The 26,569-nt window shown below is 36.0% G+C and overlaps 2 protein-coding genes across 2 annotated transcripts; one reads left to right on the top strand and one right to left on the bottom strand.

Annotated features, from left to right (window-relative positions):
• The first annotated feature begins 619 nt into the window (after positions 1-619).
• emx1 (empty spiracles homeobox 1) lies at positions 620-5,695 on the top strand. Its single transcript, XM_019094600.2, has 3 exons — positions 620-1,227; positions 2,904-3,088; positions 4,651-5,695. The coding sequence occupies exons 1-3, from the start codon at positions 885-887 to the stop codon at positions 4,816-4,818; spliced, it is 696 nt and encodes a 231-aa protein (XP_018950145.1). The 5' UTR covers positions 620-884; the 3' UTR covers positions 4,819-5,695.
• Positions 5,696-8,463: 2,768 nt separating this feature from the next.
• sfxn5a (sideroflexin 5a) lies at positions 8,464-25,556 on the bottom strand. The gene is made up of 14 exons (XM_042736604.1): positions 25,332-25,556; positions 20,634-20,702; positions 20,466-20,543; positions 20,041-20,067; positions 19,737-19,791; positions 19,219-19,244; positions 19,066-19,119; positions 18,922-18,978; positions 17,715-17,780; positions 16,070-16,160; positions 13,419-13,534; positions 13,253-13,338; positions 9,760-9,877; positions 8,464-8,963 (listed from the first exon to the last, which is right to left on the bottom strand). Exons 1-14 carry the CDS (start codon positions 25,386-25,388, stop codon positions 8,886-8,888), a joined length of 978 nt encoding a protein of 325 aa, XP_042592538.1. The 5' UTR covers positions 25,389-25,556; the 3' UTR covers positions 8,464-8,885.
• Between the last annotated feature and the right edge of the window lie 1,013 nt (positions 25,557-26,569).

Raw genomic sequence — 26,569 nt, 5'->3', positions numbered from 1 at the left:
TTTCATTCCACAAAAGGTTCTTTACCATGGAAAAAGGTTCTTTGGATTATTAAAATGTTCTTCGCACTAAGAAAAAAAGAACTGTTCACTGAAAGGTTCTTTGGGGAACCAAACCTGGTTCTTCAATGGCATCGCTGTGAAAACCCCCTTTTAGAACCTTTATTTTTAAGAGTGTAGCCTAATTAACTCTAAACGCTAAAATTATGAAGATTTCAAATTTAATACAGAACGGATGTGGGTTTGTGTTACTCAAGAACTCATTTTTGTTTTCTTGGAAATATTCTTGTAATTTTTTTGTAATCGCAGCAACAAAAACATCCAAGTTTTACTGATATTATACTGTTTTAGGTTAGTAAGGCTCAGGATTTATGAGGCTGGAAAAGACCGCAGATTGTAGTAGCCTACACCCTGAAGGCTTGCGTACTGTTGGACGTGTGACAAGGAAAATAGTTTTCGATTATCAACAGGTTAGGAACTGACCTGTTGGAGGCAGCCCCATTGAAGTGAATGATCAAACTAATAGAGTTCATTATCTGACCCAAATGAATGAAGGACCCGCCCACCGCCTGAGCTCTATATGCGCCAAGGGCTTTCATCCAATGAGTGCAAGTCTCAGACGACACTGTGTGGCGTCCCTCAAATCCAACTCCATGGATCTCGAGTTTATATTCTCACTTTTCCTTTCATGATTTATGGATCGTGGATCGATGGATTACAGAGCAATTGGCCAAAGTAGGGAATATGAAGGTGTTTCATATTTAGTTTCTGACTTCTCTACAATGTCTTTCTAAAATAGTGCTGCTGACAGAGGTCACTAAAAGGAGTTGTGAAAGGACGTGAAGGCGAACATCATCTGCTGGACTGTACCGCTAGCGTCACGGACAATGTTCTCGGCAACGGGAAAGCGTTGTTTTACCATTGAGTCTTTGGTGGCGAAGGAAAGCCCCCTTACACCAGAAGACCCCATTCGCCCTACCGCCCTAAGCTACACGGCGCCTGCTGACAGTTTTCTTAACGGGTATCAAAGCCCCGCAGGCCGCGCGCTCTTTCCAAACCCCGAGCTGGTGTTTTCCGAGACTGTGAACCATGCACCTCTCAGCATGCACCCACACCAGCTCGGCAGCACACACCTCCAGCACCCGCACTTCTTTGGCACGCAGCACCGTGAACCACTGAATTTCTATCCGTGGGTCTTAAGGAACAGGTTTTTTGGCCATCGGTTTCAAGGTAAGCATCTAACACTATATTTGCATCCACCGCGCATTAAACAACATTTTAACTTAAATAAAAATAAAATAAAATAACATATGGACATGTAGGCTGCTTTTTCAATAAAAGTAGTCCGCGCGTGCTGCTGTGCATTACAAGGCATGGCGTGTTTCTCTGAACTTATCTGGCATATCTTCATAAATGCGCGCTTGCGGCTACAGGTTACTTACTACTGTGGAGCGGGATAACACTGATAGTTGGAGTTTGTATTGGAAAGTAACTGCAAATGAAAATCACAACTGATATGCTTACAGCTTTGGCCGTGCCCAGGGGCTATACTTAAAGCGGGACACACAGATTTAGACCAGGCTGTCCACGCACAAAAGCAGGATTGTAATATATAATAGCAGGATTGGAGAACCGTTCAGATAACAGTAATTGCTTGATCTTGAATTCAGAATTTCCACCAGTTTCATGTAGCCTACGGCAAAATGCAGTTTAAATTTATTCAGCCTTAATGCCGTTTGTGAGTTGTGTGCTATAGCCTACCTCTTTTTTTCCGAGTGTCCAAGATGACATTTAATTGTTTAGTATTTTATTAGGCTAGTTGACAGTTAATTCTTAATGAATTATTCTGTTATTACTAATATATTATTTCACACTGTCGAGCTAATGACAGATGACGAATCTACTCTGATGAACTTGTTACAGCTCCTCATTATCACAATTTAATTTTCATAGCTCATTGGATGTTTTTTTTTTCTCTTCTGGTGTTGAAACTGTTGTCTAAAGACTATTAAACAAATGGATGAACTGAAAAATGTTAATATAAAGGTAAAATATTGTTAATTAGCTAAAAGTGCTAAAAATGAGCTAACAGTGATAATGACCTTTAAAGAAGAATCTAATTTTATGAGGGTAGTAGCCTATATAGGCCATTCCTAATAATTAAAAGTATAGGCCATTCTTAATAATTAATTCCGGATTTTGTTTGCTGCAACCTTTTTAATTAAGAATCTTTTAAAATCGACTGACCCTGCGATTTTTGTTTTGTTTTATAGACTAGTCAATCATCAGGTTAAAGGTTACGCTACAATGCGTCGCTACTTATGCGTACTGAGTGTTAAAGGCAAATTACATGGCTATTAATGAAAGTAAAAAATATATATGCAAATATGTGGCATGGCTATTGATTTTTAATTAATTCTTATTATTTGGACTTCATATTTTCTAGACAAACACATTCAAATAGAAAAAAATTACCATGGAAGGGTCATATAGAAATATTGCAGAAATATTGTGATTGTTTTCATAATTTCTCAGCGAGTAATAAATACATCCCTAAAATATTATTCAGTCATAAAGTCAATCATTCAGACTTTTCTTACAGAATTACTTCCAAAAATCAACGTTTAAAGAGGTAACTTAAAAAGCGCCCAAAACAAGCTGGAGTGAACTAGCTAGTTTATTCTGAAATATTCTACAATTATAAAGCATAACATAGGCTAGCCTATACTATTCCAACAGATATATACTAAATTAAAATAGTCATAAAAGCAGGGTCCATTTTCGACATTTTAAAGTCAATAGAAAGGCTTCAGTTTAATTCATGGGCTTAATGAAGCTGTCCCGTGTCGTCTATATGCAATTTAACCTGCCTATCGTCATTATTATTATTCTTATTATTATTTCAGGAAGCGAGGTCTCACAGGACACGCTGTTATTACACGGCCCTTTCGCGAGGAAGCCGAAGCGGATCCGCACCGCGTTCTCGCCCTCTCAGCTGCTGCGCCTGGAGCGAGCCTTCGAGAAGAACCATTATGTGGTCGGAGCCGAGCGGAAACAGCTCGCTAACAGCCTCAGTCTGTCTGAGACTCAGGTAAACATTAGTAAACTAGTGCTATAACGCAACACAAATTCTGTTGTTCTCATGCACATCGAAAATCTATTTATAGCTAATCTTTTTAAATGCACAAGAGTAAAATAGTCGTTAGCTTAGGCTACTGTTTCGCTTGCAATAAAAAAAATGCTCACAAATATAACAGACAAAAACAGGCTGCAACTAGATAAAATAATTCCTGAGGAACCAGGAAACGATGGTTAAAATAAATAGTAAATAGGCATATAATAATGATGATGATAAATGTTTTTTTTTTTTTAAGTTATGATGAAATGTTTGGTATGAAATTGTGCAGTGAGGGGAAACTGACGACTATAATAATGAGACATTTCTTTATTTTGAATGATTAATGTTGTACTGACAAGCTGTTGCTGTTGGCCTACATGATAATGTAAACAACACTTTGGCTGCTCGCTAAATCCAGAAACGGACCAATAGCAGAATAAATCCGAGTCTGAAAGGACGCTGGCTGGCCATGTGTCGCTCTCTGATATTATTTTATCTTAGGCTAAGAATGAGTTCTAGCCTGCTTACTTTGCTCGGATAAGTAAGAATAAACCCATTCACCCCGATCAAATGATGTAGGCCTAAAGCTCAGTTTGAAAACGTTTTATTTTTAATTGGAATAACTAGCTACATCTCATTTGTGTTTAGGCCTACATTTCATTCAAACCCTGGCAAAGTGAGTTTTCCTCAGTGTTGCTCCAAATTATGCCATATGGCTAAATAAGCGTAAACATGATTTGATATGTCGCAACATAGTAATTTGTAAAATTCTACGAAATATTTACTATACCAAAAACACTAATGTAAAATAATAATATGATTATTAACATCGCTTTATACCAACTAGGCTATTTGGTAAAACATGGCCAACATATATATCCATATGTGATTTATTTATTTATATATTTATTTTAATTTCTAAGCTTAGGCCAGTGTTTTATGGAAAATGATTCACGATATCGTGATTCGAGCATCTCTGAGTTTATTCAGCGTAGCGCGCAGGAGAAATAGATAAAATAAAAAAAAATGGTAAATCATCGTTTTTTCTTCACCTTCTGCGGGGTTGTTTTTAACTATCCGTTGGCTTATGTTTCCCTAAATGCGAGTATTTATGGTGGTAAGCATATTGCTTTCTTTAAATGTGTGAAATGTACAGTTAGGTTAGAAAACTTTTAATTAGAAGGCCATATACATTAAATGGCTACTTCATCTTTGCGAGAACCTTTAGTAGGCTAAATGTGTTTAAATCCATTTAAAATATATAACTTAGTCGTGTTTGTTTGGATTTCATATAAAGTTCTGAAACAAATTTTTAATTCGAATATTTCGAATAAATCGAACTTCTTGTATGGACCGCGTGTCGTCTGTGTCGTTGAAACGATTCGATTAGAACACAAATGCGTTTGAACTGTGTTGCTAGGTATCAGTCACGATCTGTCTCGGTTTATCACTAGTGACTTTCTAAACTGTCAACCGTACAGCCTACTTACCAAAACCTTTATGGCACTGATGCCCCGTTCTTCTGCTCCCCTCAGGTGAAAGTGTGGTTCCAGAACCGCAGGACCAAGTATAAGAGGCAGAAGCTGGAAGAAGAAGGCCCAGAGTGCACACAGAAGAAGAAGGGAAACCACCACATGAACCGCTGGAGGATTGCCACCAAACAGACCGGATCTGAGGACATAGATGTCATGTCTGACGCCTAAGACCAACCTAAACACTGCCCAAATGAACACACAATACCAAGAAAAGCACTATTTATTTAATGTTATTAGTCATATCCCAGATTCTAAACCTATCTGCAGAGAACCTGACCACATTGTGAGTTAAGGATGAATTAAACAGGTCTACACCCAGGACTGAACACTATAGTTGTTTAACATACCTCTGCTGGAATTATCCAATGTTTCAGACATGCATCACCTGTAAGAAGAAATCATATTATATATGACTGTCTTTCTGATGTTCTTTTTTTTTTATTTGTGGAAGAAATTCTATTTAAAACTAACAATGAAGTTAATTTTCACAAGTCAATATTTTTAATTCTGATTATTTTCTTGTTTCTTTGTATAGTCGGTTACTAATATGGACATTTTTATTAATTTCAACATGATGTTGCCTTCATTTATCAAAAGAATATTAAGTTCCAAATGCTTTAAGACATGCTGATGAAACTGGTGGCAGATTTAGGAAATTATAGCAACTAGATTGAAATAAGTTAAGTGATGTGAGGAATCAGTTTACTAGCCAGTTTTAACATGAGCCATCCTGTACCACAGCATAGAGGCAGGGGTGTATGTGTCTGTGTACATAATGCTCTCTGTATCTAAAGGAGTGTAGGAATTGGTGTTAGAGTGTTCGAGTGTAACGGGATGAGTGTGTGCTTGTGTGAGTGATTTGCATGATGTCATTCAATAGGCCTACTGGTAAATACAGGCTGATGTATGCAGGTTTCTCTGTAACACTCATAAACTAAAGCGAATGTTTGCCAATTTACACATTAGCTTCTTTATAGTGTTCATTCATCTCATTTTCAAGCAAAACATGATCAAAAATGTCCATAATTAATAAAGATGTTTCAGAGACAAACCTTATTAGCACCTCACACCTTATTGTCCCCCAAGAAAGATATTACAAGAACTGATTGTAAATGCCTTTTTTTATCATGCGAAAAACAGTTTACCCTTTTAAAATATTTTCACACACACACACATAGACTCAGACAAAGGGATAACGCCTGCCGGCAATTTTCCTCTCAACTCACCGTGCTAACTTCCTGTCAAAAGAAACCGAGGAAGATTGTGTTAAGAAACCCGCAGGTGACCTTTCACCTCAACATTTGACCCTGAGCCTGCAGTGTGAGCAAGGGTTGTGAGAGTGAAACCCACAAACTGATGACACCCGAGTATCACTGTCAAGTACGACAAGAGTGTATTGAGACAGAGGGAGAAAAAGATTGTTTGGATGAGTTTGTTTTGAGGCCATCAGATATCCAATCCTGTGTGCAGGTGCACACATCACATCCTCTGCAGCTTTAAATCACACATTCCATGCATTCCCTAAAAGCACTCTTTCCTCTTTGAGAAAGTGATTGAGAAATAGATGGGTGTTTGTTAATGCACGTGAAAGACTTAAGAACTGTGTGAATGCACATTTCATTTTGTAAGACTATACACACACTGAAGCTGCACAGTCTTAGCGAAAATTATTGTAATTTTAACAGTAAAAGACTAAATAAGCAAAAATAAAACCTGTTAAATGGCTAATGGTAAGTAACTTTGCTATATATGATCTAATGAGAGATTTCATTTGATTTTAGTGAAATTTGTAAAAGAGAATAAAAGTAAAAAAAAAGAAGAAGTCATCTTATAATTTAGTGGGCAAAAAAAACAAAACATAAATTGGCATTCCCAGAATTCTCAGTTTACATCTGAAGGTTTTTCATTGAAATTAAATGTTTGTTGAACAATGAACCTTTTGAACCAATGAACCAATGATTTTTTTTTTATCAGTTATACAAATAAGGGTTTTATTTTACATCTTATGTTGTTAAATTAATATTTACTGTGTTATTTTAGTGTTGTGCATGGGTAACCATAATGGTGTGCATCTTTCTATATATTAGTATTTACCTCAGCTTATGGAAAAGCTACTTGTGATGAACTTCACTGATTCATTAAGTGGCTAAAAATCGCCTCTGTTTTTAATGTTTGTCAGTTTATTGTAAACAGATTTTAGTAATTTGGTACATTATTTCAATGGAATAAATATAATTTTTTACTGTAAATTTAAGTTCAATCAGTAAAACATGCTGCTAACATATTTGTTAAGATAAACAACCACATCTTACAGCAATTCATTTTGCAGTGTGAACTGCTTTAAGCATGTAATGTGTAAAGGTGTAATGGAGAACCTATGGTAGGTAAACAGAAGCTTGTTGATGTAGAGTGGCACTCTAGTGGAACATACTTGGCTGCTTGTTTTGAAAGGAACCTCAATGACTTCTGGGTTAAAGAACTATTATATTAAGTCATCAGCCATTTTTTGTTGCAAACTGAATCAATTGAGGTGGAAACATTTATCTTATAACAAATTACTGAATATATGACTGTGTCATTACAAGTGTATTGCAGTGAACAGTGCATGTACTACAAATAATTCTACCAACACTGGAACAAAGAAAGTATTTTTAATTCATTTTGATATGGGAATAGTTAAGCCCTTCTGTCATAGGACGGATCATTTTCATAGACCTGGTTTTAGTCCATACTGATCAATTGTTTTGTCTTTACAGGATAGTTTTGTGCTCACAAGAACTCCAGTTCCCATTTTCATATAAATTAAAGACTTAAAAACTATAGTTTTCTTGATTTCAAAATGAAAGAAAAAGCTGACAAAAAGGAAGGTATAAGCAGTAATGTTACCCTCATTAATGCGGTCATGTGCATGTTGTGCAACTGTGTATGGCAGTCCTGCACGGTTAATGATTCTACATGCGGCTTCATGTCATGTCTCTCCTCACTACTGCCCACTGTGATCTGTTCCCGTGACAACCAGGTAGAAAAACACACAGGTCCACTCCCTCATTCTAGCGATGGATCTAACGATAAAATAGAAGTTTACAGGAATCATTTTACAGTCCTGCCAAAGGAACTCAAACACATCCAAATAAAAGCAGAGATACAATCATCTATAAACAATAGAACAAATGGATGGAAAAAGAAGAAAGCAGGAATTGCCCGAATGTGTACATTGTTTCTGTTCATTAACCATGATAATAATGTTTTAAGGGATTTCTGTGTATTTTCTTAAACAAAGCAAAAGATAAAAGCATTTGATTTTATCGTATATTTGAGTGTGCGCTTTTTGCAGTGTGCAAATAAAAAAGAAAACCAATGTCAAAAAAAACAGGGGGGAAAAATCACTGTAGATAAAACTGAGCGAGTCTGATCAATTTGAGTTAATACTGACCTATACAAAACAGTTATAGAATAATGTTTCTGTAACAACAGTGTATGTTCTGCCATATATATATATATATATATATATATATATATTTAAGATTTAATAAGATTTAGACTTAATAATACATAATAAAATATGTATAATGATAATAATGACAGTTCTACAGAAATGTAACAAATAAGATTTATTAAGTAATATAGATCATAACTTATAACGTATAGAATATATAAGTTGTACATCTTTTCCCACATGGGAATTACTGGTAATTCATTATTATTTTTTAAATTACAATTTAATTTGAGCATGATTTGGGGTTTGTAAAGCCCTTTTAAGAAAATAACACAAAGGCAATTTAATTATGTGAAAAAAAAAAACAATTACAATTGTTTAAAATATCAAAACTGATTGTTTATTCATTGCTTTAAAACAATTACTTTGTAAACATTTATTTTTCAGTGTTTTGTAGTCAAATAATACAGAACTGCTTGAATGGGAAGGCTGGTAATTATGTAAATTTAAAGTACATCACAGGGAAATTCAAAAGAATACTTGTTTTCACTGCTGTAAATATCCCGAAATCCTCTATTTGCAACTTCCACGTTCAAGTGCATGGAAAGAGGACGATTAGCGCTGGTGTGAGTCTGTCTCTGTGTGTGGCTGAGAGAGGATTCACATTCACACACAGCAGGAGCAATCCACTGAGATGCAATCAAAATTTGTAATGACGCTTTGCATTTTTCTGTTCACATTACAGTTTTACCGTGAGGAACAGCGACATTAGTTGCTGGGTGTCAAGTGTTCTGACTAGTTAAAGACCCTTGTTGTAGGTCAGGATCTTGCACTCTGTTGCAGCAGCGATCTCTGGCTCGAGCTCTGACACGTGGATCTGAGAGACAGGAAACAGGTGCAGTCAAAATATGACAAATACACGCAAACCACCATATATACGTGGACAGAATTTATAGCTTCATTAACCTCTGATTATTAGGTTCATTTAATTTAGCTTTAGTGGTAACAGAAATGCCAGGAAAAGATTGTAACATAACATTTCCTCATATATGATTCCTCTGTTTTGATTACGGAGTGTTTTTATTTTTATACTGACATTAAGATTCAGATCTTTTGGCTACAGCGAGATAACCATTCACAGCAATCATTAAGTCATTACGATGTTTAAAATGTTTCATCAAATGAGAATTAAAAGTGTGCCATGTCTTTCCAGCCTCGAGCATTTTTCACAGTCAAAACTGACACTTCAGCCATCATAAAAAGCTAAAATGAAGCAGCGAGCACTGGTAAATATCCAAACCAGGGCCAAAACTTGCAATATTTTGCTCAGAAACAGATGGCGAGGAGTGTGTGAGTGTGTGAGGCAGAATCTGAAACAGACATCCTGTGGGGTGTGAAAAGGTGGGGGGGGACAGGAGTGGAGTTTTTTGGGAGCGTTCGTCTGGAACCCTCGGAAAAGTGTAAAGAGGGAGCGAGGAGAGTGAGAGGAGAGGAGAGAGGAGGGAGGGGAGGGGTGGGAGAGGAATAGAAGTAGTTGGCAGCACATATGTCTGCAGTTCAGTAACCATATGGATGAACAGCTTAATAAACACCATTTTAAACCATAACCGTCTTCACGGCAGACAAAGAGAAGGGGACGGAGCGGATGGAGGGAGGCGTGCGTGAGTACTCACCTGACTGTTTTGGGGGAACAGGCTGATGGCAACAGGCAGCGCTAGGCCGAACGCGCAGAGACACACCATGCTGTGAACAGGCAGCCCGAGACGAGGGCGCTTCTGCAGCAGAGGGAGCCTAACGTACAAACACCCACAAAAATGCATACGTTATTGGCAAGGCTGTGAGCATTCCCGCCATTTTTGTTATCAAAGGCGCTCGCTGACACTTTCGAACTGCTGTACGTGATTGCTCCCTGACACCTCCCCCTCCCTCCCTGGCCGCAGTGCATGTGGGGGGTTGTGGGATAGCGTGCTCTGCAGGAGTCCTCCAGAGTAGTCCTGCTTTAATGAAGGCAGCGACTGCCTAATGATGACTTCATCAACACATACGCATGATGAGCTTTAATTGGCCACCAGAAGCTCTCTCTCTCTCTCTGTGTGTGTATATGTGTATGTTTGGGAGAGGAACAGAACAGGGGAAAGGATCAAAGTATGTTAAAGACCTTTCATCATGTCCGTCAACTTCTCTAAATAAATCAACACACCCATCCATCACTCTCCTGTGAAGAGGTCAAAGCTGAACTGAAGTGACATGTAGTAAACAAGAGTTGCTGCCTTTAAACGAAACGTATCCTATGATATTACGGATGCACAATATTTATGACCAATAACCAATTAAAAAGCAGATATTACAATTCTATTAAAAAAATCAAGAAAAATATAAAACCCATTTACATTTAGCAAAGATTACATTTAAAAGTGTTATTAAATGATTAGTTTTTGAAAATTAACCTTAAGGGGGTTAGATGGCAAAGGTAGTCTAAATGTAGTTTTTTGGCAACACTTAAAGTATTTATGTATAATGCTTTATAAAGGCATCCGCTATGTAATGCATTATACATATTTTCATAAATAATTGTAACGAAAGCTAAAACTCTACATTTGTAGATTCCTTGTTACATCTGAAATTCGTTGTTTGTCATGTATTTTAAAGCATTAAAGATGCAACAACAAATAGATAAGTATTATAATGTATCATAATATTATATGAACAATTATTCATGAATCATACGTTTGAAGGCATAATTTATGCATTAAAACACTTTTAAAATGCACTATATATAAAGGTTTCAAGCAAAGTGTTACTAATTTTTATATTACAAAAAAATGCATTTTAAAAATCTTGACAGTACAAATCACTACATTACATATGTGACCCTGGAGCACAAAACCAGTCTCAAGTCGCTGGGGTATATTTGTAGCAATAGCCAAAAATACATTGTATGGGTCAAAATTATTGATTTTTCTTTTATGCCAAAAATCATTAGGACATTAAGTAAAGATCATGTTCCATTAAGATATTTTGTAAATTTCCTACTGTAAATATATTAAAACTTAATTTTTCATTAGTAATATGCATTGCTAAGAACTCAATTTGGACAACTTTAAAGGTGATTTTCTCAACATATTTATTTTTTTGCACCCTCAGATTCCAGATTTTCAAATAGTTGTATCTCGGCCAAATATTGTCCTATCCTAACAAATCATACAAAAAACCAAAACTTTGTGGTCCAGGGTCACATATTGGCAGTTCGTGTAACAATCCCTATATTTGCTTGGTTATGTCTAAAGCTCATTTAAATTTCCTCTACAGGTTATGTCTAAAGCTCATTTAAATTTCCTCTAGATCATTTCACGTGACACTGTTGCATCTTGCAAGACATATTTGCTTGGTTATGTCTAAAGCTCATTTAAATTTCCTCTAGATCATTTCACGTGACACTGTTGCATCTTGCAAGACAGTCGAAACCATTTTTTATACTTTAATGCAAAAACGTCATCACTGGCTGTTCAGCAAAGCAGCTGTCTTCATTTTCGGACACAGCTAGAGATACAGGTGAAAGGTTGAAGCACCACACATATATCACACAGACTCCTCTCAGCGCTCTAATTAATCAAGGATAGCCCTGGCCCTCAGCCTCACCCTCAAAGCAGTGACCCTCCTGCAGCCCTGTTCTTGCTCCATTGAGAGCCAGTGAGGGTGAGCTGACAGGCAGCATAGCAGAGGACAACTCACCATTTACTGCCGCTCACACACACACACACACACATAGCCACACACACCTGCGAATCAAGAGCAGGAAGAATTTGAGGAGGTTGCGACATAGTCTAGGAGTCTTAAAACCTATTGAGTTCTAGTGAAGTGTCAATCCCACTCTTCAACAGATATGTGCATTTTGCATTTAGAATTTGATATAAAAGGAGTTAAAAGAGTGAAAAACTTTAACCTAAAACTTCTTTCTAAACTAAAGTTTAAATTCAAGAAAATCTGATTTTGAAGGTGGACTTTTGGTCTCCAATGCCACATATACTGTAGACATGACATCTCCTGTCTGGCTAGACAGACATTATAGGAATAGTTCAAAAACCAAACATTTTGTCAGTGAAACAAAAAGGAGACCGTTTAAACATTTTGGGGTCAGTAAGATTAGTTAATGTTTTTGAAAGACATCTCACACCCAGGCTGCATTTATTTGATACAGTAAAACAGTAATATTTTGAAATATTATGAATTTGAAAATAACCGTTTTCTATTTTTTATAATTAACGTTTATTCCTGTGATTGCACAGCTGAATTTTCAGCAGCCATTACTCCAGTTTTCAGTGTCACATGATCCTTCAGAAATGTCAAACGTAAAAAATAAATAAGCGTTCCATTGATGTATGGTTTGTTAGGATAGAACAGTATCTGGCTGAGATACAACTATTTGAAAATCTGGAATCTGATTTTTGATATATTTACAGTAGGGAAATTACAAACATCTTCATGGAACATGATCTTTCCTTAATGTCCTTATGATTTTTGGCATAAAAGAAAAATCAATAATTATGACCCATACAATGTATTTTTGGCTATTTTTGGCTATTGCTACAAATATACCCCAGCGACTTAAGACTTTGTGGTCCAGGGTCACAAATGTCTTTACTGTCACTTTTGATCAATTTAATGCTTCCTTGCTGAATAAAAGTATGAATTTCTTTCAAAGAAAAAAAAGATCTTACTGGTCCCTTTAAACTGTGGCACATTTAGTAAAAGGATGTCATTAGTCCATGCGATTTGTGCAGTTTATTTTAAGTATTTTGTAGTCATATGATTTCTGTAAGAAAAAGGCTGAAATTTAAGATATGATTCACTGATAGATCTCATAACCAATCATTAAATTCTAAGCATATTAAAATTGAAAACACTGAACCACTATGTACCACTGTCATATTTCGAACTTAACAGTCAAACATCTCCTTGTCGATGTAGGAATAATAAATTGTGACAATTTGGTACATTTTAAAGTTATATTAATGATACATAAAAAGTTGTGATCACATCAAACTCTGAAATACAGATATAGCAGGACATATGGACATTGGTGTGTGATTTCTGAGGTAAACTATGTGATGCTGCTGTAAAAATAACTCAAGTCTGAAATGTCAAATTCACAAGAACTCCTCTGACCTCTCCAGAGTGGCCATTATTAAAGGCGGCAGCAGGAGAACAGGCATGGGCAGCACGACACGAGTCAGGGATGTCTCTATCAGAGCCTGAACAAAAAGATATTTATCAGACCAGAACTCACAATAGGACTGCACAAAAGCTGCCAGTAACCTTTCACCATACTCACATGCCTGGCAGCCAGCTTTGAGGTGCCCACCACATTGCCTTTGTCGTCCAATACGCAGATACCCTCTGACAGCTCAGTGTGGCGCATCAGCAAAACATTACACACGTTGGCACTTGCTAAATGAAAGGAGAGCTGCAGTTAGAATCAACACTTGATGACAGACACAATTCCATCTGATGTGTAACTATTTGGATTCAGTGAGAGAGAATCATGTGAATTGGACCAACAAGAAAACACAAGAAAAGTAAGAAGCAGTTAATGTGCTCAATGCATTTGAACTTAAAAGAGTAGGGGAGAATAATGGGGTATACACGGTGCTATTTTATATCTAAACTGTCAACTACGTAAAATACACAGAAAGCATAGGATTATCAGTAGCACTTAATAGGTACTAACCCTGAACCTACCCCTAACCCATGTAGTTATCTTGGGTATATATTATCCAGTACTTTCTTAGGTAAGTGCACTGTAAGTACACATAAGTACACATACTTATGCAACCGGATTATCAACTAAAATTATAAGAAAGCCTACTAAAAAGTTAGTAGTATGATGTGTCATGCCATAAATTAGAAATTTCCATTTAAAAAAAAAAATGAAAGTGAAAGTGATGTGACATACACCAAACTAAGAATACCCACACTCAAAATAAACCCACCCAAATTAAACACACACAAAGTAAACACACACACACCGTGAACACACACCCGGAGCAGTGGGCAGCCATTTTTATGCTGCGGCACAATGCTGCGGCGCCCGGAGAGCAGTTGGGGGTTCGGTGCCTTGCTCAAGGGCACCTCAGTCGTGGTATTGCCGGCCTGAGACTCAAACCCACAACCTTAGGGTTAGGAGTCAGACTCTCTAACCACTAGGCCACGACTTCCCCCAAATATGAATATAAGTCTTATTTTGCTGCACATTGCTCACATTTTATAAATCCATCCAGGCGAGTTAAATATTCAATATTTTACAAATGTATCTGTATAGTAATAGTAGGACTTGTAACAGTATATGTATTTGCAGGCACATTATGATCATTCACACACACACACACAAAAACAAAAAAAAAAAAAAGACAGATAAAATTATATAAATAAATATAAATTTTTTGAACATAAAAATGATTGTATCTTGACATGCAAACAGTTTTTATCATTCAAAACGTGTATAACTTTTATATATCACATCACAAATTTTATGGACAGTTTGCTAGATGGTGGGTGACACATCTTATGCAATCTCCCATATATATAATCTCCCAATAAAAATACTACAGAACGAACAGAATACAATAGTAATAACCTGTCAGAGAGTCACCACCTGTGGATATTAAAATGAAAGTAATCAGAACTGGAAAACATTCTTGATCTGGAATGTCGGTGCTAAGAGGGGTTAACTGGATATAAAACAAATAGTTTCATACGGTCATGTCAAAGTGCACACGTCAATTACAAGCGGAAAAATGATTAGAATAATAATTTACTTCCTGGCATTATCATCTGTGGCATGTGGTGAGATTGGTGTGGGTGTGTGTGTGAGAGAGAGAAAGAGAAATAAAGAGAGCCTGAAGCATTTTTAATTTACAGGCCTTGTGTTGTGAGTTATCAGTGTTCAGTGCTGCAGTGTTGTGGGGCTGAGTTAATTGGCTGAGTTAACAGCTATTCACCTCTGAGGGGTTCAGACCCAGGCCAATTAAACACACACACACACACACACACACACACACATAGAATCAAAAATGGAGAACAAAGCAACATAAACAAACACATACTAAATTTTATATGGTCACCCATAGAGGCAAAAACCATTATGAAAATCCATTTATAAAGATGCTAAATTCGAGATGTCATTTTGAGGTTAACAAAAAAAGATTCATTTGCATTTTACTTAAAATGTATATAAATGCTAATAATGCAAAATAAAATCAAAGGCAAATTTCAAACACTTTGTCTCCACTGCGTTCCATTAGCTGCATTTAATTGCCTTTTATAACTAAATACTAAAACACAACAACAACAACATGGTGGCCTGGAGACGGGGAACTCAGTGCTAACACAGAGAGCACTTTAGGCCTAATTAACCAATTAGAGAGCGGCAGCCGAGAGCTAACAAGGTCCCGTTACCCCTGCCCAGAGAGGTGAGGGGGAACCTGCTGATTTAATTAAAGGGGTGGGGTGGGGGACAAAAACAATTTAATTACAGCCAAGCATCCCCAAGGCATTGTGGGACAGTCTCCCTCAGCCCCTCTGGACCTGTTTGAGCCTCAGAACGCTAATGGAACACTGAGATAACATTTCAGCAGCAGCCCCCCCTGACAACAGGATCAGTCAAAACACAACACGCTAATACACAACAATAAACAAACGCTTGCGGTTTAATGAAAGTCTGAACAAATGCTCATTTAGAAATTGAGTGTCATTACAAATGCAAAGACGTGAGCTTTCAGACAGCAAAAGAGCTGACTGAAAACTATAGGCATTAATTAATATTGTGCATTACTCAATAGTTTTATGCTTTAATAATCCACAGTTTAGCAAGACCGCATGACAGGATGCTTGATTTCTGTCATAAACACAACAGTGCAGATTATAAGCAGTGCATGCCAGAAAACCAACACATACATAAACATGCTCTCACACACATGCACATACCAACGGCAGGGAACGGGATGAACCTCTGGACCAGGATTCTTGTAGCTGGACTGAAATGCTCAGCTCTTTTAATAAGAAGATTCAGCCCCACCTGTGTACACATTCAATTACATTTAATTTATATAAAAAAATTTTTTTTTTTTTTAATAAACATACAATTATAAATGTGTACACACACACACACACACAGACACACAGACACACACACACACACACACAGAGAGTTCAAAAGTTTGACGTCAATAATATATTTTTCTTTCAAAGATATTACTATTTTTATTCTGAAAGGACACATGAAATTACCAATGTTACAAAAGTTTATAATGTTACAAAATATTTCTATTTCAAATAAATGTTGTTCTTTCAAACTTTCTATTAAAAATCCTGAAAAAAAAAAATACTGTTTCCACACAAATATTAAGCAGCACAACTGTTTTCAACACTGATAACAAAAAATGTTTCTTGAGCAGAAAATCAGCATATTAGAATAATTTCTGAATGACAGATTAAAGCTACAGTACACACACATACACTGCTTCATTGTTTCATTTTCACATAATTCATAATAAAGACCGAAGTAATGGCTACTAAAAATGAATTTATATAAATGACATTTTAAAATATATTAAAATAGAAATTAGTTATTTTACGCTATTACTGTTTTACTGCATTTTCATCAAATAAATGCAGCATTAGTGAGCATAAGAAACTTTTTGCTGACTTCAAACTTTTGAACAGTAGTGTGTGTGTATTTATGTTTTATTATAATACTTCATTTTTTTTCTTTAATTTATAAGACAGTGTAGGTGAAGAGAGGAAGGAAATTTGAACTGTGTGCTCATGACCTCACATTACCCGCTGTGCCACAGCTGTTGCTTTATATTACACCTATCTGTCCTTTATTTAGAGAGTGACATCTCACATAATCATAGAGCATGACAGTTCCATGTTTAGTGAGATCTGTCTTTAAATTCACCTCAAATGAAAACCCGTCGCATACCTAGTGAAACAATGAAATATTAAATTGATCTAATATAATAAATAAAACCCATGAAGTCAAAAATGTTATGGAGACACTAAACATTTGTTTTTATAGTGACCTTGAAAGCACGTAACTCCCAGTGGGCTTCATGACAGGTCATGACAGGTTATGCTAAGTTGTTTCTCATCTTGCCTTGTGAGTCTCTGGTCATCTCTATGAGCTCAATTTAAAGGCTCCTCTAACAAACATCTGAGAATCAAACCCATTCACATCCCTTCCCTTCCCAGCAGGGGTCTTCAGAGGGATTGTAGTTTTAATTAGTGCCCCCCTCCCATATTTCTCACAGGCATGGGGCCATTTGTAGTTGTCGTCACCATGGCTCTGCTTGTCATGCCCCTGGGCATCAAACTGCCGCCCAGCAGGGCAGCTAATTGGCTCTAGAGGACACTGGGGGCGTGACTAGAAGGATATGCAATTCAGCGATGTGAAATACAACCTCCATCAGTTCGCTTATTAAAATTTAAGTCACGTAATACTAGAAAAGTCATGAATAATATTTTTTCCTATTAGCCTGAAATGAAATTCAAAATTTAAGGATTAACAGAGAATTCGTTCTACTCATCAAATTACATAATACAGTTTTGTGCATGCATGTGAACTCACTGCAATAGTAACTGCACTGCTGACTGCACCGAGGTAACCCTGGAACAACTTTGACATTGGCGTGGGCTGAAAACATAAAAAAGCAAAAAAAAAAAAAAAAATCAAATAAAATGAATGGATATGGCATTTTTGATAACACTTCCTATGGAGCTTGTATATATAATGCACATCATGCATAGTATCTTATAAAAGAAGGACAACAATAAGGTCTTATTTGGAACAGGTATTGTTCATTGTTATTTAGTTTACTAATGTTAACAAATGAAACCTTATTGTACAGTGTTACAAAAACAACATATATCATGAATCGCAAAATTTATATATAACGTATAATATATTCGTTTTAACTTTTTAGAATATTATTATTTATTATAACACATTATATCCTCTAAAGTTACATTAGAGGATATTTCCCATAGTTATAATGTATTATATGTCTCACATCTTGAAATTGTTTAAGATCTGCACAGTATCTTACTGTATCTTATAAGTGTTTTTTTTTTTTGTTATAAAAAGACAAATAAGTCTTCTTGTAAATATCCAAAATGCTGTACAATATGCTCATAATATTTATAAATAGTCACTGTCTGCTTAAGATATAAGATATCATGAATTGGTTATGTGATACATCTGCTTTGAACATTTGTATTGTAATTTCAAGAAAACCATATTTTCATTGTAAAACGGTTACCAATGAGTGTAAATTTGCTCACAATGAAATTAACATTAGCCTCACAGGAAAACACTCCAATATGAACAACCAATCCTCACAATATGCAGCAAGATCTTAAAGAAGCAATGTCAAGTTGCAAGGCTTAAAAACATGGTGCTCGCTGCAGTATTATAATGTATTACAACTGTTGTAACGATTATTCATGAGATGATACAACATATTATACAATCTTGATACTGCATTATGCATGCATTAAAATAAATACACTTGATGCTGAAATCATATGACCGTGAAGTAGTTCTTTTATAGCCTTTGTTTAGTTTTTTAATTCTGATGATTGTATTCATAAAATAGTTCATCTGTAAAGATTATCATGATAAACAAAATGTGTAAAAATCATACGTTTTGTTGTTCACAGAGCTTATTTTCTGCAATAATCCAAAAGCCTTTCATGATCATTTTAGAATATATGTGAACATGAAAATATGCCATGCCTTATGTACTGGTCAGAATTATATTACTTGTATATCGCACCTTAGATGCATTACGGTTGCAGTAGTTGACACAGGCATTGTGGCTCTGGTTCAGCCACTGTGAGAAAGACAGTGAGTTCACAGTTAACAGAGCTTAGATTGACTTTTCATCTGGAAAGACCAGAAAAACACATGTATACCATACCTGCCAGAAGATGGTGGAAGCAAATGTCTGATTGGGTAAAAGGAGGCCTACAACCTATGATGGAGGAGTAAGTTACAAGAAGTGATTTAAAAAGTTTACATTTGGTGGGCCAGACAAGAAGGAAAAGTTGAATATCTTTTCACAATGACCTACCACTGGAGTACCAAAGGGCACAAAACCTGAAAGGAAAAGGAGAAACGTGTGCTGAGATGATTTCAGGAGAAAATGAACCCTTGATCCAATAATGAGATCACACTTATACTGTAATTTTGACATTCGAATAGGCTGGATCAGGCCATGTTTGGTTTAACAATCAGGATTATAGACTCTCATATGACATTATTAAACACATTTATAAAATCCTCATTACTCATAAAAGAAAGCATGGTTCAGAGGCAGCCATCATAATTGTCAGGCAGGTCTCTCTCTATCTGTTCTCTCTTTAAATAGTGGTGTTAACAGAAGACTAAAATACTCCTATTTCTGAGTGGCCCAACAACACTTCCAGACAGCAGGAGGGAGAGGGTTTAATCAGAGCCCATGCTGAGTGTGACCTTTGCCAACAGATCGGTCCAGAGAGACCCCCTACCACCTAACTCCAGTCTCCAGAGCTGGTAACAAGCAGAAAACTGCCTACCACCCATGACACAGACACACACTCACACCCTTACCTGACATGCGAAAGGGCATGGGGATCTTCTCTCCTGTGTCTGGATGGATGATGGCCTGAGGACATAATGAATCCACAGACAGCAGACAGGATGAAGAGGAGGAAACGAGAGAGAAGAAGAGGTGAGAGCAAGCTGATGGGAGAATTACCATGCTGAGGTTAGCCGTAATTCTCCTCTCATTACACCACTATACAGAACTACAGCTTGTGAGTGTGACACACTGCGCACGGAGACGTTGAGTGATTTGAGCAGGTTCTTTCATCATAGCAACCTGTAAAGGGCTTTCAACGCTGTTCACACTCACCTGTTTAATCTTCTGTGCCTCCCAAAGCTATTGTGAAAAACAGAAACATGCAAAAGAGGGAAATGTTTACAAGTATCACATCCTCACTCAAGTACTTTACACAACACATGTGAATTTGAAATTTGATTGGCTGATGTTTGTTCCTCTGCTCACATACCCATTTATGCACATTACCTTTAATATACTCTTTAAAAAAGGCTCTTTATTGACATCTGTGGTTCCATAGAGAACCTTTAACATCAATGGAATCTTTCCATTCCACAACAGGTTCTTTACAGTGACAAAAATGGTATTTTATAAACTTCACTGAAAGGTGTTTTGGTGAACCAAAAATGGTTCCCCTATATGGCATAACTGCAAAAATGTGTAGCAAACATGACACGATGGGGGTTTCCAAATTACCCTTTAATGGGCCCCAAACGTACCTGTACATTAGTCACACTTGGAGGCAGAGTTCCATTTCTGAACTGATCCAAGAGTTTCATACATTCATTTAAACGTTTCTAAAAAAAAAATAAGTAAATAAATAACAGCGAAAACACCATTCACATACAAATTATTTGAGGTTTACATTTCAGAAGACTCTCGTTTACCTCTGACACAAAGAGCGTGCGAGGGTCGATCACATCCAGGAAGTGTCTTAGTCTGCCATAAAATGAACCCTGAAAGTAACAGCAAAAGAACAATAAAATGCACTCCATTATCATGTAGAGAATTAAACAATACTCTCACAGCAAATCATAATATTGTACTGTTTAGCGAATTTGCGGCTAAGCACAATTCAATGTCTGAAGATTGTTTATAGTTTTCTAACATTAAAGGTGTAGCAAATTGAGAGAAAGCAGCAAAGAAAGTGAGATCACCAGCCTGGAGGATATTAATTCCACCTTAATTCTATAGATAATATAAGTTAAATTAGTTTTAATTATATGAGTTAAACATCTAGTCTAGCGTACCCGGTTTGTTGAGAAGGTTCATTGTTTTAGTTTAAAAATGCAATAAAAGTAAATACAGATTAAGTGGGACAAGAGGTGAAGTGAGACATTTAATTTTGTATTTAGTGTCTTCTTTTTTACTCTATATAGTGTAGTGGAGATCTTTAACTGTTTAAAATAGCATTGTGTGTTTAAGTCATTTGGCATCACATTTTAAAACGACAATGACAAAAATTTGATATTTGTCTTAGTTGATTTGTACCTAACTAAATTAACTTCACTTGTACTTTGCATATTTGTTGGTTAATGATATACTTGTTGCTTTATTAATTTATTTGTGTCTGTGCAAATGATTATTTCCACCTACAGTATCCATTGAATTCCAAAAATAGGCTTCTAAGTTACTTCTTGTCTTGAAGGTCAGGTCTTTGTGGAACAAGAACAGTTCAGTTCCGTGATTAATAATCATATGTTCACAATTTCCTTAAATGATTCGCCAAATGATTTCTGAGATCCCAGAAACGTTCTCCAGACGCGGGAGTCAGCTGCTGATGCAGACTCTGACACCAGGGCCAAACCAGTTGTTTTCGCGCGCCAGGTGTGTCCGCCTCATTATGAGCGCGCACCAACTGTCTGCTGGATGATCTGTAGACCTAAAAAGTTCTTCCAACGCAATTAAAATGTTCAAACGCGTGTGTGCAAGGAGGAATGTGAGATTATAAAGCAATACGCAACATATTCTCTGTTCATCACGTCTAACAGACGGTCCTTTACACGTATTAAGGACGGTACCGCTGGAGCAATAACAGCAGATGTGAATCATCTGTATTAAAAAAATAAACGAATGAATAAATAAATTACTTCTTCCTTTGAGGTTAAAGTTATTGAGTCACTAATGCATACAAAATGGTTTAAATTGCTTTTTTGCCGCAGTGAATGTTCCCTCGTTTTAATAGAGTGTGTTGTTAATGAACAAGCTTTGGCACAAAATAGTTGTAACGACGTTTTATCTTGATTCTGAAGCGAGGAAATAATTAATTGAGGGGGTGCTAATTAGCTATAGGGGTCTGTAACTGAACCCCTAAAGAATGTTCTCAAAAGGTCTCTATGTATTTTTCACATAGCCAAGTAAATATATGTTTCAACAAACCCAAAAGAGTTAGATTAGATTGAAAGTAACCTAAGGTAACGTTAACCATAACAACATGGCGCTGGTTACAGGGTTGCCAACCATTCCGTATAATACTGAATCGTCCCGTATTTAAGGCTTCAAAGACGCGTACCGTTTGAAAGCTGCCTGTACTGAACACAGTTTGTCCCGTATTTAAGGCATATGCCGTATGACCACCTAGACCATAGGAATACCAAACTCTAAACTGAGCATCAATTATTATTTTTTGACAATTGTGTTTGATTTGTGAGCATAGCCGTTTGAGGGAGGCTTCAAGACCAAGCGGATATTCTGCCTGCTGGTCTCTTCCCGCTTCCTTTTTGGAGAGGTGCACATCAGGCTATGGGTTTTATAGGGTTTTTTTTTAACATTCGCATTTCATATTCAGATAATCAGTTTGGGGGAATGCCATGCAAGAAAACATGCATTTCACCTGAGGGAAGACATTATCAATAAGGAAAGTCATCTTTCTTTAATGTAGGTAATGTTGTTAAATACCTAGATAAAACAATTTATAATTAAATAACTTACAGCGTATTCTTAACCTTGAATATAAAACACAAAATAACCAATGAAGTGTCAAGCACCCAAAGCACTCCATATTAATTCTATAAGTTATCTTTAATTGAAAAATATGCATAGCTGTACTACTGTATAGCTATTGCACACACGCAAATCAGAAGTCCGAAAGAGCTTTATTGCCAAGTATGTTTGCACATACAAGGAATTTGTTTTAGTGTCACAAGCTTCCAGAACACAGAGAAAACAACACAGAGATAATAAAAAATAAGATGTGAACAGATCATTTAAAATTTTTTTATTTTTTTAATCCAAAATAAAGAAAAAAAAACACAGTAATTTTGTGAAATAGCCTATTATTACAATTTAACATAACAGTTTTAGATTTTAATATACTTTCAAATATAATTTATTCCTGTAAAGCCATGCTGAATGTTCAGCATCATTACTCCAGTCTTGGGTATGATCCTTCAGAAATCATTAAATTATGCTGATTTATTATCAATGTAAGAAACAATTGTGCTGCTTATTATTTTTTGTGACCTGTGATATTGTTTAAGGATTCTTTGATAAATAAAAAGTATAAAGAACAGTATTTATTCAAAATATTTTGTGTGTGTGTTAAATATACATTATTTTTCAAAAGTTTGGGGTCAGTACATTTATTTCTATTAAGAAACTTTTAGAATACTTTTATTCATCAAGGATTAAGGCGTTAAATGGATAAAAAGTGATGTTGTTAGAAAAAATATTTTGAATAAATTCTGTTGTTTTTAACTTTTTATTTTATTTATGGAACACAGGTTCCAAAAAATATTAAGCAGCACAACAGTTGATAATATTATCAACACTGATAATAAATCAGCTTATTAGAATTATTTCTAAAGGATCATGTGACACTGAAGACCGGAGTAATGATGCTGAAAATACAGTGCTGCGTCACAGAAATAAATTAATAAAAATTATAATAAAAAGTATAATAAGATAGGAAACCAATATTAGAAATTGCAATAATATTTCACAATATTACTGTTTTTCTGTACTAAATACAGCCTTGATGAGCATAAGAGACTCCATTAAAAAACATTACAAATCTAAAAGATATTTACCCGATAATATATATATATATATATATATATATATATATATATATATACACATAAATAATAGGTGTGTGTGTGTGTCCCTTATTCTGTCCCTTATTTTTCCATGAAAAACCATGATTGTCCCTTAATTTCCTTTTCTGAAGTTGGCAACCCTAGTTACAACCCACATGAAACTATTTATCAACATGATTTGATAAAATATGTTAAAATATAGGCATAACCTGATCTCATGAATGTGTGTTAGTGGCGCGATTTTCTATTTCTATTTGGCTTATTTATATGCAAAAATGGACTTTGGGGTGTATAAGATACACAATCGGTAGGTTTAGGGGTGTGGGGTAGGGGTCGCCGTGATTTTGCCAAATAAGACATGTTGTCCCTGGAATAAACATCTTTTGATGATCATGGATCAACATTACTGTCCAAAAATATAGACTAAACCCAATCCCTACCCCTAAACCTACCCAATTTATTCCTAAAATCAGTGTGAAATGATAGCTGATTACAAGGGTGTAGAAGCACCTAACGCTGATCGTAAGCCTAAAACAGAGGATGTTGATCCAGGAACATGTTGTACTTGGTGAAACCATGGTCACCGTAGGTGTATGTAGGCTACGCTAAAGGGGCGAATGCTTGGTTAAGTGCATCAGACAAGACAACGAGGAAGTGCTGCTGTAGCATCAAGTTTTCGCAAGTTATTACACATGCACCGGAATAATTATGCATATAATAATAATTATGAATTTGCATATATATGCCTCCACAAACAGAGTGCAAGTCTGTGGGAAACACTGGACTATGGTATTAATAAATTCAACTGTATAACAGTTTCACTGCAATTCATGTTATAATGTTAGAATTAAATAAAAATAATACATATGCACTTATCTGTACATAGTAAATGCAGTTATTTTTAAGCGGTTGTTGACATCCTATCTAAAACGTGATTTAGCCATTTATTTTAACAATAACGGGCCTTCATCAAACCCGGAACTAATCAGCCGTTTGTGCCAGGATGGGGAGAAAGGTATTGTAAAAAATGTGTTTTTCGAACCACCAAGAATGAGAGCATGTTCTAGTACACCCCCAAAACAAATTCAAGACATTGTAAAAGAGCATAATAGGATCCTTTAAGAGAATTCGAAATTCTTTTCCTTCTTTTTTTCCTTTTGAGGATGCATTTAAAATGCTGACCCACTGTTTTAGGCTATAGTATTGTATTTCTGCCAATAATCTCAATAATATGTGCTTGATTTATTCTAAGCAACTATCAATATTAATACTTATTACATTTTACAAAGCAGTTATGTCACCAACAGAGGTCACTGTTAATGCGACTTAAACAAGGAATGAGGGCGGAAGAAGCAAACACTGCAGTCAACTGTTTGCTTTTGATTTGGTTTTAGCAAGAAAAGTAAACTGGATCTGTTTTAAGCAGCGGAAAGCAATTCAGCTGAAATATTCTGTCTCCAAACCCGTCTGCAGTAAGCCTAGAGAAATCAACCAGATGCAAAAGCACAAGTCTCACATTCGTAAGCACTGGGTCCGGCTGTTGTTTACCTGATCAAACCGAGACTCGCCGAGTCTAAACGGAGGGCACTCAGTCGGTGCAGGCATGGCAGCTGTTCCCAGATGCACGGTGCAGTCAATAAAGCTGTTTTACTGAGATCTCAAAGTTACGCAGAGTTCCCTCGAAGTGGTCGAGTGACTCATCCGTATCGATGCATTTTGGGTAATGTCGTTTTCTAACAAGTCAGAGGATATGTGTGATGAAATAACTTTTAAGAGTAGCTTAAAAATTTGCCATGAATGTCAGTGAATCCTTGTTTTTCTTTTATGAATAAATTAGGTAATTTCAGCCGCCTTAACTATATCATGTGGTTCAGTTTAATCATTGTTATGACCTTGTTTCTGTACAGAGTGTGCGATTTGATCATAGACTGTTTAAAATTTGTATCTAATGTATTTACCCAAGATAGTCATTCCTCATATAGCTTGTCTGCATGCTGTGCAATATTATATTTTATGCAATATTTTGTTGTAAATTATGTTCTCCTATTAGTATGGTCTAAAAATATCACAAAGACCTAATTCAGTGTGAGCAAATCTAAATCCTTTTGCACATTTGACTAATAGTGAGGCAAATGTTATTTGGGTTTAGTTTGAAGCAAAATCATTTAGAACTAAAAAAACTATATTTTATGCTTAATATACTAGTGTTGAAATAGTGGTTTATTTTTGAGATGCATGAGAGCTTTGTCTTCACGTCAAATAAGGACAGTCAGAGTTGCATCCCAAAGTGAAAAGTTTATTTCATCAACAGAGACCCTTTTCATAGCAGAGATGCTTAAATGCACACCAAAAGTCAACTGAACATCTCTCAGATGAGGCATTTGATAAAAAGAATACATCACAACCTCCAGTGGACACTCATGTTACTACACCCTGAACATCCAATCAAACAGCACCTCAGGCAAGCACTTCAAATATTTTGCACCTAAAACAAATGGTTCCACTGAACCCACCCATCATGTTCGGTGCTTAAATGCTACTTGATATATCTGAGGTTAATTTAAGCCATTCTTATTTTGATTGTGACAGGAATCCACTGAAATTTACACCAAAGGAGGAAGAGTTGAGCCTATAGTCTTAAGAATGAGGATTCGGGCTTAAAGCCGCTTACCGATGCATTCCTACAACTGTAAAATAAACCCTCTGCAATTCTTAAAAAAATATCTCGTTTTTAAATGACCTTAAAAGAAGAAGAAGAAAAAAACACTTTCCAGACTTGTAAAAAA

Source organism: Cyprinus carpio, chromosome B13, assembly GCF_018340385.1.
Source record: "Cyprinus carpio isolate SPL01 chromosome B13, ASM1834038v1, whole genome shotgun sequence".
NCBI classification, from domain to species: Eukaryota; Metazoa; Chordata; class Actinopteri; order Cypriniformes; family Cyprinidae; genus Cyprinus; species Cyprinus carpio.
This window is presented reverse-complemented; position numbering and strand designations above follow the sequence as displayed.